Here is a 13,251-nt window from a genome sequence, read left to right as displayed (position 1 = left end):
GGTAGACTGCAGATACAGGGCACCATGAATTAGTTTGACACAATGACAAATGAGCAAATTTATAGGATAATTGTATTTGGTGTGTGGCAGTGACAAGAGTAGCAAACATGGGAAAGGAACACAGCATGTTGGAGAGGTACAATATTTTTTAGAAGACATATGTTTTATTGCATTTTCCTTGGCCTTGAAAACAGATTGAAGCCCATCTTTTGAGTTTGTATTTGCTTTTATAACCTTGGGTCCTGTGGAGCTCGTTTTTCAGTGGGACTTGCAGCGATATGAGATGCGCATATGCGTGCACATAAACCCACACACACACTCACAAACAAACACGCACACACACACACACACGCTAGTCAGGCCCCTGGGAGCGAGTGGGGCTGCAGACATTGCGGTGCCATGGTCACTGCAGTCATTGAAGTGCCAAGGGACTTTTCGATCTATCAGACAAAGTTTTCACATGCTCACACCCTGCATGCTGTGTGTCACTGCCATGATTAACACATCTGAGAATATGGTCTTCTCATACCAAAACAGACCCCTCATTCCAGAAGGCTTTTCCCTCCCTGCTGCTTTGATTTGCTTTCAGCTGTGACTCAGAAGATGCGGAAGGCCTAGATATGAAAAAAATCCCTCCTTTTTTATCTTGCTCCTATGTAATACCTCTGGCAGGTATTACCATGCATGGGATATAGTCTAGATAGACAGTCTAGACTGTTCATTTGGCAAAAGAAGTTGGAAATTTTGTTTTCCAAGTTTCTATGTCAGCATTTCAGTGTGGTCAACAAGCTCCACAGAGCACGTGGCAGATCTCACAGCCTTAAGTCTGGCCATATCCTTGTGGACTGGGCTCACTGCTCATCTAAACCCCTGAAGGACATGGAGCAATTGACATGACTTAGACTGAAATTGCTATGTGACAGTGCAATGGAAAACTTGGGTTTCGAATTATTACGGGGAGGGCAGTGAAGAGCTCTTGTGTGCAGAAGTGGGTGCACTTACACTGCCGATGGCTCTGCGTCAGCGCCCATGTTCAGCAATGAAATTCAACTGGAGGAGGGAGGCATGAATAATGATTTGATGAAAAGCTTTTAGACTCTGTTTATTTCAACATGAGCAGGCTCTAGCTAGACACTCCAGAGTTTAGTTCACAGGCCACTGCATGGCTCTCTCTGTAATTGGAGGGAATGACTGAATCATGTAACAGTCTCATTAATCTTCACAGCATGTTGCAAGTTGCAATAGCATTATGCCGATTAACACAAGAAGATAATCAAAATAAACTACCCTATCATCTCAATGTGTGTATGGGGATTGCAGGGAGAGAGAAAGAGTGAGTAAGAGAGAGAGAGAGAGAGAGAGAGAGAGAGAGAGAGAGAGCGCAATATCAATGACATTAGAGAAAATATATTCCACAGTCATACAAGCTCAGCAGATATTGTGCCTTGGAAGAAAAGATGCCATACTAATATTTTTGTTGTTTGTTTTGTTAAATGTCCTCCTTTCTGCATCCTACTCAGTTATGTGAAGGAAAATGTTAGTTATTCTACTGCTGAGGACATGTTGATTTGGATATTGTGAAAGTTCAGATAGCCACATCAGCCTTACTGTAACCTCTCAAACTATTTGCATGAAAAATGTACAGCACAGGAGATAAACATATCTCTCTCTCCTTCTCTGACTCTCCATCTCTCTCTCTCTCTCTCTCTCTCTCTCTCTCTCTCTCCCTCTCTCTCTCTCTCTCTCTCTCTCACACACACACACACACACACACACACATGATGAGGTGCAGACAGGCACACAGCATTCATCTGCTATTCTACAGCATAGAAGGGTTTAGACATACTGTCTGGGACAAGGTACTGGGATCCCTTATGTTGATATATGAGCAGGCTTATACTGTATATGTTTAAAACAGATGTATAGATTTGTGTAGATTTATGTCTACACATTTCTCCTATTCAAGCTATATATCCATGGCTATTCTATTCTAGTGCATCATCTCTTCTTGCCAGTTCATTGTTCTATGTCAAGCTGTGTGGTTGCCATGAAGTCACATGTGTGGTCTGATTCACAAAACCCACCAGCTGATGTTGTCATGGCCATGGATGTCTATGCCATGATAACTATTGTTGCAGCATAAAGGTTTTTAATCTTCATTCAGCAGATGGACATTTTATGTTCTTGAAAGAAACATTGCAGAATAAATATTGTTTTCAGTCTGGCTGAGTGCCAAGAATCAAGACATTTTTATGGCTCTATATTTCTCTACTGTCCTCCTCCCTTTGGATTTCTGGAATAGAATTAGGTGCTCTGTATAAAAATATGATTACTTGGAAGACTGGGCAGACATGCAGTTTCAGAATGAGAATGGAAACATTTCCATAATATCCCTATCTCCTTCTGTCCATCTCTCCATCTGGATCACATGCTGGTGACTGGTTTTCCCATACTGAAATAGCCATAATTGCCATCAATGTGCAGGACTCATACATTCACATGGTACATACCCTATTCTTCAGGGGAGGTTTTCATGGTAGAGTTAGAATGGGCACTGGCTGTTTATTTTGCATTAGTGCTATATGCTGTATATGTTCTGCAGTACATGTGATCAAATGTGATTGACAATATTTCAGCATGTCCCTACATAGAAACGAGTAGGGCTAAACTGTATGGAAACAGATTGAGTTAGGCACAATGTGCTCAGGTGAGCACATTGTGCAGGCAGGCAGTCAGTGCTTGATGTATGATACAATAGAGACTTGTAATTGATGTAATTTGCTGTGATTGACTGAAATGTCTGTGAGAAATTGCTTATCAAATATCATGTTAATATATGAACGAATAAGTTTGCTGTTGAACTGGATGAAATGATAGATTTACAACATTTCATCTTTTCATCTGTTTAAGAATGCGTTTCCCTAAAATGAAATGCTAATATGATCATGCAGCCAGACTATGTAGTGAGGACACTGTTGCGTAGGAAAATTAGGCCACTCATTGTTGTGATTTTTAATGAACATGAAGGACACATCAGTGATGACATTACATGCAACAAGTACATCATTTATTATTTTAATACAAATGTTACAGTACACTTGCATTTCATAAATACCACAGGACACCACACATGTTGTAACAGGTTTCATTACCTCAACAAACAGTGACAAATACTTGTGCGAAAATAGCTTGAAAAAGAAACATTTGGTAAACATTCAACTGATTGATACATTTTCACTGTGACCATAAAGCAAGTTCACATACGATAGGTTTATTTTTTGTAGTATGATGGTTGAAGCAATATTTCACTTTCATAGAAATTTACATTTACATACATTGATATATAAGTTCATGAATAGTCAACCTCCAGCATTAGCTGTGCTGAGAATCTGTAGGCAAAAGCACTTCCTTAATGTATGCCACAGAATGCCAATAAAATATTATAGTTGCTTAGTTGCTGTATATGTGTGAGAAGAATGGTTTTCTGGACTATTTTCATAATGAGACATGTGACATCACTGCCATTACGACTGCAGCCATTAATGGTTGACAGTTCATGAACTCACACGTGGTTTAAATGCTAAAACATGAAAATGTTTCATGAAAGTGCAATACAGTGCTGCTTTAAGTCTATTTTCTAACCATGAACTAACTAGTCTAAATCACGGTGAAGCTGTTCTTGTGGGTAAGGATGATTGTTTTTCAGTGGAACAATAATTCGTGAGTATTAGCCAACCTGGGACCTGATATGTCCATCCATGACATATGTCCGATTCTAAAGCTGCTTTTCTGTAACTATGAATGATCGATGTCTGAATGCATTTCCTGTACACTGTAAATATCATGTTCCCTACATCCTAGAATATAAGACACGGGCAAAATACCTTGCTGTCTGTGGCAAATGTCCAGAATCCAGAATATACAGGATCCATGTTTTAAATTCAGTGGAACCACATATAAGCAAAGCTGGTATGGCTAATAGAAGGGTAATCTATAGCCTGGTTTGGTGGCAGTACTGTATGTAGAGTGCACAGTGGGCATGGCTTGTGTTTCCACACCATAAGCTGTGCTTGGAATGTTGCAGTGTCAGCTAGACATTCAAGAATCATTACACATAATTGCATTGTGTCCTCCAGCATGGGGAGGTGAAGACACAAATTTCATTCCCCATAATACAGGCTTATTGATGAAACAGTAACCATAAAGCACTCCGACACAGCCAAGGTGCAAAGAGAGGCCACAGCCAGGAGGGAGCAGTGTGGATATATAGTTCACAACCTACTCCACTTGGACTAATAAAGATCACATTGAAAAGAAATGGCACCAAAGAAGACCACAAACACATCACCACAAATATAGAATAGACATGCAAATGATCACTCGTGAAGTGTATCTAAAAATTACAATTGTTTTAAATACAGACCTGATGATGTTTTATTTTTTTCAATCCAACAGTGAACAATTCAATGTCAATGAGTCAATGAATGATGTCAATAAGTCAACGAACCATTCAGATTTATAGAATCTTTATCTGTTTTGTGCGTTGTGCACATTGCACAGTGAAACTGTTGAAAAATACTGTAAGAACATTTGCTATAACATTCAACTTGAGCGTAAAGAGTAACCCCAACATTGACTTGCTGTAAATCTATGAAAACAAACATACTGAGAAGCTTGTTTTTCGTACAGCAAACTTTGACGTATGATGACACCATGTTTACGTCCATTGCGTGGGGTCATTGACAGTGCCAACTAAAGCTTGCGATACAGTACAGAGAGTTTCCTCGATAGGAACAAAGTTCACAGTTTTGACAGTGTCAGCTGACCTCACTCCAGAGGCAATGCCACATGCACTAAAACACAGGTCACTAACACTGATTTAGACTGGCGGAGAACCCCTGCTCCCCCTCCCAGCCTCAGTCGCTACATTTAGCATGCTGCAACTTTGATCAGAACATACTAGAGATCACAAGCCAGACTGGGGAATGGGGTTATGTCAATAGCAACACCTCCATTACTCTTCTTGAGAGTGCCTGTGATCTTGACATAGATTGCAAGCCATTTTGACCAGGAAAAGTGGGGTGAATTCACCAATAAAATCCATGTAACTCAGTGCTGATCTTAGTAATGCCTGCCTATGTCAAAAGTGACACAACACTCCCAAGAGCCCCTCTGGTCTTAAGAGGGACGATAAGAAATAAAGTATCATTTGAGGTTGGTCCTTTGCATCTCATCACAACCTGCAAAACTGGGAATTGTATACTTTGTAATCTAATGATCTGTTCTCAGCCTTGTTTTTAGGGGGGAGTTATCTGATTCTCCAGCTAAACAGCGGAGATAATGGATTTATTCGTGTTTATTGGGCTGGGCTCAGCTGGATTGGGGCATTTCCTGGGGACTGCAAAGCAAAAGAGGAGAGAATGGAGGAAGGGAGGAGATATGGAAGGAAACTGACGGAAACAACTGGAACAGCAGAGGCCCTGCTCACTGGACCCCTCAGTGTCCTATCCAAATGTTAGGTAGATTTCATAAAGATCCAGACATCCGTTTACATTGAGAAGACTCTGGGAAATGTCAGGGAGAACCAGTGACGGCACACTGATCAGGAGTGCCGGCCACTTTTCTCATCTATGTTTACTGAACGGAGTGGTCACCACCTCTAGCCCTGGAACTTTGTTATCACTTGGCTATTTCTATGCACTGTTTATTATTGTGTGTGGTTTGTACCCTTGTGCCATGACTAAGGAAACGGCTTCTCTGGTTTCAGTAAACACTGTGCATGCTGAAGCACAGCAACCACATAATCTAATCAACAAACAGGCACTTATGCAACAAAATGGACTTCTGGGCACATAGAGGAGAGAAGAAAGACTAATGGTTTGTCTTACAGTTCCCAAATGGCAAGGTATGCACGGTATGAGATTGTAGTGGTCTTCGTGTCTCACAAAGGCAACAAAATGATGTTATCATTGTGCAACTATTAGGTAATTAATGTTACCATTTATTTCTATGTTACCACCTGGTAGCAGTGGACTAAAGAGGGGATAAGCCAAGGGGCTGTGCAGTAGCAAAAGTTACAAAATATTGTGCATTGGAATTTATACATAAAACGGCTACATGCTTTAGAGGCCATTATCCAGGGATAACCACATTAACCATAATGACTTCTGTTTTGAACTGAAATATAATAGATAATTATCTTTATGACTGATATTGGAGCCCTGCAGATATATTAGATTGCAAGTGTTATCATATGATTTGCAGAGGCTGGCTCTAGGCGTTCCCCAGCACCATTGAGATGCAGATAAACATTCTGTGAATGTTCCCATCTCCAGTGCTATCTGCTGGCAACAGAAACTCCCCTGCAACTGGCTGTTAAACATTACAGCAGGGAGCAGTGCCTCAGAGCGTTGCAGGAGTGTTTGAGGCGCTAAGCCTGGCACTGGAGACAGAGAGACAGGTTCTGCCACACCTGTTGTTACTCATCTCTCACGCTCAGAAAATGCATCAAAAGAAAAGGAAAACTGAGTGAAAACTAAACTGCCATCTTGGTTGGTTTGGAATGTATGTCTTCAGACAACCCGTCAAAAAGGCTTTGAGTTTGATCCGGCCATACTTAAAAAATAGTTACTTCTTATTCATGCCTCATTTGCATGCCCAAACGGAATCTGTGGACTCCTTCAACATTTACTTTGAAATATATACAAAACCATTTTTATGTTAGTAAATGGTGGTGGTACACCTCATAAAAATAAAAAAGAAAAACTTCACACAATTTACAGATTTTTTGCCAAGAACACCAGAGAAGATAAAAGAAACGTCCACAGATTCCATTTGAGCATGCTTATTATCAGTTATATAATGCACAGACCACTTAGTAATGTAAATAAACTGCTGAGATACTGTCCTAGTCTACCTACCGTGGACAGTGAGTCAATGTGAAATAACTTAATGAACAATTAAGAAATAGATATTGAAAAATAAAGTGGTGAGGTAGATGTAAAGTCAACTTGACAAACGTAACAAAAGGAAAATTGATCTACCTACAGTATTTATTCACTGGTGTGGAAATAAATGTCCTTCCCCTCCTCAGCCGAACATGTCCATCATTTCCGTTCCCTTAGATCAGTCTCCAGAGACTCCACCAGTTAGTTTGACATCAGTCAATTGGAAAAGTAATGGTAGCAGTGTAAACATTTCTGTATTGTCCTGTTGACAGAGTGCTCAGACGTCCAAGGTTAAAGGACAGTTGTTAGGCCTTTGCTGCAGTTCCCATTAGGGTCCATTGTTCTGTCCACAACACCACAGACCCCCTCTCCCTTCCCCAGACTCCCTTCATTGGGGTCGCTGTCTTCTGAGCTGCCTTTACTCCTCCCCTGCTGTTCGCTCTGCCAGCTATGCCTACTGTAGATGTATCCGTTTTCGGGCCCCAGATTGGGGAAGCGGCTCCTCTTCATGCAAAGGATTTCCTTGAAGGCATATCTGAACTCAGGGCTGCGGCAGTAAATGAGTGGGTTGAAGGCAGAGTTAGCGTAGCCAATCCAGTTGAGTATCCGGAAGGTGAGGTTGATGTTGTCCACCTTCCATATGGCCACCACCACGTTGAGCAGGAAGAAGGGCAGCCAGCACAGGGTGAAGATCCCCATGATGATGCCCAGTGTCTTCAGGGCCTTGTGCTCCCGCAGGCAAAACTTGGTCTTCTTGGTGCTGCGCCCGTCGTTGGCCTCCAGAGATCCGGGGTTGTTGTTATGGGTGTTATGAAAACGGCCCACGCTTTGGTCAATCTTCCGCAGTTGGCGCTTGGCCTCCTGGAAGACGCGGCTGTAGACAAAGACCATGATGACCAAAGGGATGTAGAAGGAGATGATGGAGGAGGTGATGGCGTACGCTGTGTTGGTGTTGAAATCGCAGCAGTTACTGTTCGCAATGCAACGCTTGGCTTCGATATCATCTGATGTCCACCACTTCATGTGGATGGGCAGGAAGGAAATCAGGGCTGCGATCACCCACACCAGCAGCACCACAATGCGAGCCTTGCATTTAGTCAGCATAGACTGGTAGCGGAAGGGAGAAGTGATGGCCAAATAGCGGTCTAGAGCTATGACGCATAGTGTCTCGATGCTGGCAGTCACACACAGCACATCAGTAGCAGTCCAGAATTCACACCAGAAACTACCAAAGTGCCAGGTATTGAAGATGATGTAACACGCTCCAAAAGGAACCACAATGAGGCCCATCACCAGGTCAGCACAGGCCAGAGACGTGATGAAACAGTTGGTGACATTTTGGAGACGCTGGAAGCGGGCAATAGCCGTGATGACCAGGATGTTGCCAAAGACAATGCTCAAGACGAGTAAGGACATGAGCATGCCCAGTAGAACCATTTCTGCCTCACTGTAACTGTCCTCATTTTCAGGTGGGTCTGACAATGAGATGTTCGTCTCTTCACTCACATTGAGGAACACTGGGGGGGTCGGACTTCCCATGATCTGAGGAGACCAGATGTGGATAACACACACACACGCACACACACACACACACATACACGCACACACACACACGCACAGATTATGTGAGGTGAAAATCACAATTTACAGACAATCTAAAGTACACTGACATGGAGAGCAAAAGAAAAAATAAATATTGTTGTTAGAAATACATGAATTGTAAAATGCTATGTGTCATTTTTAAACAAAATTAACTAAGCTAAACTAGTGAGCACTGATGTGTCTGTTTTATTTATTTTCACAAAAAATAAGAGAAAAAAAAGAAAAGAAAATAACTTTACTGTACCAAAACCACCATGTGATTTCATATCCTCCTAGGCTTCAGCAAGCATAGCTTGAAAAAGCATGTTAAATAAGTCAAACTAAAATAAATTTACAAACCTCCACAGGTAGTTGTCCTGGCCTCCCATACAAAGTAGAAATCTCAGGGTTTGGGTAGTTTCTGCAAGTATTCAGTTTCACATGTCCTTCTTTCTACTTTCTCTTTTTCCTAATCTCCGTGTGTCTCACTCACTCAGTCCCTCAGTTGAGCAGTGTTTCTTCTAATGTGTCTCCCAGGCTATTTGTCAGAGCCCTTATAACATGCAGTGGTGACATCATGGTCGGTGCTCAGCCAATCAGACGACCAGCCTGTGGAGGGAGCTGAGAGCTCCCGAGAGTTTGAACTCACAGTCCCCGCAGCTGCAGGGCTGCAGAAGAGAAAAGGTGCAAGCACATGCAAGCTCTTGTTAGGACTTTTTGTTCTTGTTTTAAGAATTCTGTAAGAATTAGCCTCAAAACACTGCATATACATCCACTGATTTTAGAATTTATGTATTGTGTTCCAAGTTCAGTTAAAGCATGATATAATCCCTGGACTGGGGAGATTTTACAGCTCTTGCTTGTTAATGAACAGTCTGGGCCATATTAAAGAACACTTGAAGCTTTAACTGTTTTAAGGTTAGGAAAACTGGCGGCAAAAGTGATGTAACTGGCAAGTTAAACTATAGCCTATAACTTTGTCTGGATGAGAATTAAAAAAAAGACTATCCCCCACTGACCCTTTCCTGACAAAACCTTGCTAACTATCTGTTTTCTTCTGTCATGGGACTACTGACTGGTACGACATAAAAATGTATGCTACAGTATCATTAAAAAATTGAGGGTCTTGAAATGACATATGAAATGAAAAAATACCATTTTTGATTATGTAATGCTACTTGGATAAATATTTAAAGGTTCAACTACTGTAAACTGAATCTTCACCCATGGGCCTTTACTGTTCCCATCTTGAAAATCTGAGAATATACCCTTCTACTGAACTCAAACAAATTCTCATGCTATACCTCATCAAAATAGACACATCTATTTAGGTTTCAGGACAAATTTGCATCTCTGTACAGTTTACATAACTCTGCAAACCGCCAAACATGCCACTGTTCACTGGAAAGTTTGTGTGGCTTTAGCTGAGATAACATTCAAATTCTGAGCAAGCTAATGTATTAGCAGTTTCTAACACGGAGCTCTGTGTTTGAGCAACAATGTCAGCGGTGACAGCAGAAAAAGGCAGCAGGATGAGAACTGATGAGCCACTGTGGTGTGTAAGTGGTTTTTCAGTGACAATTGTTCCTCCTTTCTAGTCTTAACTTTGTCATGCCTTAGCCCTACTCATACTGGTCCTCGCTGAATAACAATCAATGTGTGTGTGCGTGTGTGTGTGTGTGCGTAGAGGGGGGTACACTGAGGGTGGGCATGTACTGTACGTTCGCACACACAAGAATAACCATGTGTGTATTTACATGCATAAGTGAGGTAAGAACCAGATCACCTTGTTTAAAGTGAGGCTTCCAAAACTCTGGTAACTGCCAGACAATTTAGGCTGGGGAAGCCCTACACAACTGAACAGACTGTGGGAAGACTGGATACCACACACTTAGTGACTGGAATTCACAAGTTTATTTTATCTTGCTCCATAAAGGCACACGAGACCATGGGCGTAGGAAGCAGTTGGCCATTGGGGGGGACAGATTTGACTAAGTTTTTCAAAAAACAGCTCTGCAATACTCATTTCTACTCATTTTCAACTTTTAAAAAGGCTATCTGAAAATAAAGAAAGAATGACTCAGGTGCTAAGTGACAGATCAGACTTTATGTGTTTCGCCTGTTTCTCATTAATAATAATACAATAACAATAATAATAATTTCCGTCTTCGAATTACAGTGTTTTATGTAGGCTAGTTGTATTTTCCTTCCGACTAACTGCACTGATATTATCTGGTTTCTAGTCATTTATTTTTTGCGGTGCACTGGTCCTTTTTAAGAGCCAAGTGTGTTTTTTCTCCAAGCCCTGCTACAACACTGACTGGCTTTAGCTTGAAAAGATGTTAATTATAAAGTACATACAAAAAGCCAACACAGTACCTGTTCCATTACGGTAGGATAATAGGATAAGATATTTAATTTAGGGCCAGAGTGACACCTCTTCACATGATCTATGCAGTTTTGTTTTTGGCTGCAGTTTGGAGCGCTGCCTTGGCTGCTGTCTGCTCCTCACCGATATGAAGCCCTATCATTTCTTGTGGCGCACTTTTTTCATATGGAGATACTTCATTCAACTTCATTCCACATTGCACGAAGTCAAAGGATTTTCAAAATAAAAGTCCCGCGGTTGATTTTTCAATGCGAAGGCAAAATAACACAATGTCGTGGTTTATTTTTTGAGGGGGACTTTTTAAGCATCTTTTAATATTGGAGGGGACATGTCCCCCCTGTCCCCCGTGTTTCCTACGCCCATGCACAAGACACACATGATGACGAGGTAAATACACGAGTTCTAACAGCACGTAAGCTAACCCTCCCCAATCTTGCAAAATCTCGTGCTACTACAGCACAGAACCAAAATAAGCATGTAGGTGGAGCATTTTCCTTTCCATACTTATGTATTTTTGTACCATCTCTACCACTGTGACCCCCAAACCACCGTGGGCTCAGTCTGATCTTGAAAATCACTGGTAGCCAACTTGTGTGCCCCCTGCCTTTAAGAACTCCTGGTTAAAAGCACAACAATGTACAATCTATATTGATAAAGCTGCAGTCTGGTCAAATTGTTCTTAGCTGTCCATCACAGGATGTCAGCTCTAAGAGAGATGATCAATGGTTCTCGGAATCATGCGTGTGTCTGAGTGTGTGTGTGTGTGTGTGTGTGTGTGTGTGTGTGTGTGCATAAGTGGAGTGTGGTGCGAGTATGTGGCTTAAGGAGGTCTGCGATGTGGGATTAACCGGTGCTCCGATAATGGATCAACAGAGAACACACTGTGCCAGCTTGAAATGAAGCAGAATGAAAAAAGCTATTGGTGCAAAACAGAAAATGTGGGTCCACTACGGCAAAACTGGCCTAGGTAGGCGGAGTCAGTACTAGAGATAAAAACAGACTACGCCACGGCATACAATGCTTCTTTTATTTAATATAAATGACATTGTTTATTATGGTTTGATCTATGGTTTATGATGATGCCGGCTGCCTTTTTGCACTTGATTTAAGCGGCTAACTCCGCCTCCGCTGCCTTCGTCAACCCAGAGCGCCCCCCCCGGCGTGAATAGCTGCAGCCTGTTAATCATATGATTCTAAGCAAAAAAAAGTTTAAGTACAGTAAGAGGTCAAGATATGTTTGTGCACAATATAACCATTGTGATAGAACATGGATCATAAACAGGGCCTTAAGAGAATTGGATAGAATAGAAGAGAGATAGAAGAGATGTGTGTGTGTGTGTGTGTGTGTGTACGCAGGCCTGTCCTAGCCTGACTGTAGAAAGTGCTGATGGTTTCCAGAGCTCTGACTTTTCCTTGAATAGAGACACCACAGGCGCTAGCATTAGCTCTCACAAAAGCCCATCTGACTGATGACGCAACAAATTAGACCAGTGACTGGCATAAGCTGGAATCTCAGTACTCCATGTATATGGAGACCATACAAATTACTTACTATGAATTTCTTCCTAAAATAAAACAATTCATTCAGGTGGCCACCCATTTACTCTTAATGTATAACATAGTCTGGTGGGGATTTCTCATGTTGCTATTGGGCCCTAAAACATGCTCACACATCAACCTACATTTCAAAAGCTTAATCTAGACTGTCATGCATGCAATGGCTTTGAGCCCTGAACTCCTTATTATTGGTTACTTGTAATATTTGTGATCTAGGGAACTGAGCTTATTCGACTGCTTAAACGTCAATCTGGGTAAGAGCATCAGATATTTGCATTAAATGTAATGTAAATGTGATTCTGTTCAATGTCCTGTTTTGAAGCTTTGGAAAGTGGATGTTCGATTAATCATGACCGGTTTCCTCAGCCTGTGATGTTTGTCTTCCTGTATCCTGTCACTCCCGGATAGAGCCGGTCCACTTTTGGAAACCCACTAAGCGACTTGGCTCCCGTCTCCAGTTAGATACTGTACATTTGCTCCGTTGAGTCAAACAGTGTTACATCTCTCCCACCTCCCCCGCCACCTCCTCCTTCAGTCCTCTTTTCTTCTTCATAGGGTTTTATGATGCCCTACTGACCCAACCTCGACCCCCCCACCCCCACCCCCACCCCCCCCCACCCCCATATTCCCTCATCCTCTGTGTGGAACAATACCTGGAGGCATTATTCCTCTGGGGAACCTGCTTGTTTCAAGAGCGGGAGAGGAAATGAAAGGGCTGTAACTCTCTAATTAAAAATACTATACTAGTAGATATACTGATACAAAATTCTAAAACAA

The 13,251-nt window shown here is 41.8% G+C and overlaps 1 protein-coding gene across 1 annotated transcript; it reads right to left on the bottom strand.

The window, feature by feature from the left end:
- Positions 1 to 2,980: 2,980 nt before the first annotated feature.
- adrb2a (adrenoceptor beta 2, surface a) lies at positions 2,981 to 9,041 on the bottom strand. The gene is made up of 2 exons (XM_071903425.2): positions 8,889 to 9,041; positions 2,981 to 8,489 (listed from the first exon to the last, which is right to left on the bottom strand). Exon 2 carries the CDS (start codon positions 8,484 to 8,486, stop codon positions 7,239 to 7,241), a length of 1,248 nt encoding a protein of 415 aa, XP_071759526.1. The 5' UTR covers positions 8,487 to 8,489; positions 8,889 to 9,041; the 3' UTR covers positions 2,981 to 7,238.
- Positions 9,042 to 13,251: the final 4,210 nt, after the last annotated feature.

This window comes from Centroberyx gerrardi, chromosome 16 (assembly GCF_048128805.1).
Source record: "Centroberyx gerrardi isolate f3 chromosome 16, fCenGer3.hap1.cur.20231027, whole genome shotgun sequence".
NCBI lineage: Eukaryota > Metazoa > Chordata > Actinopteri > Beryciformes > Berycidae > Centroberyx > Centroberyx gerrardi.
Note: the sequence above shows the minus strand (reverse complement) of the source record. Positions and strands in the feature narration are given on the sequence as shown.

Excerpts from the sequence above, each read along its gene's own strand:
- adrb2a (XM_071903425.2), bottom strand. The coding sequence starts at position 8,486 with ATGGGAAGTCCGACCCCCCCAGTGTTCCTCAATGTGAGTGAAGAGACG.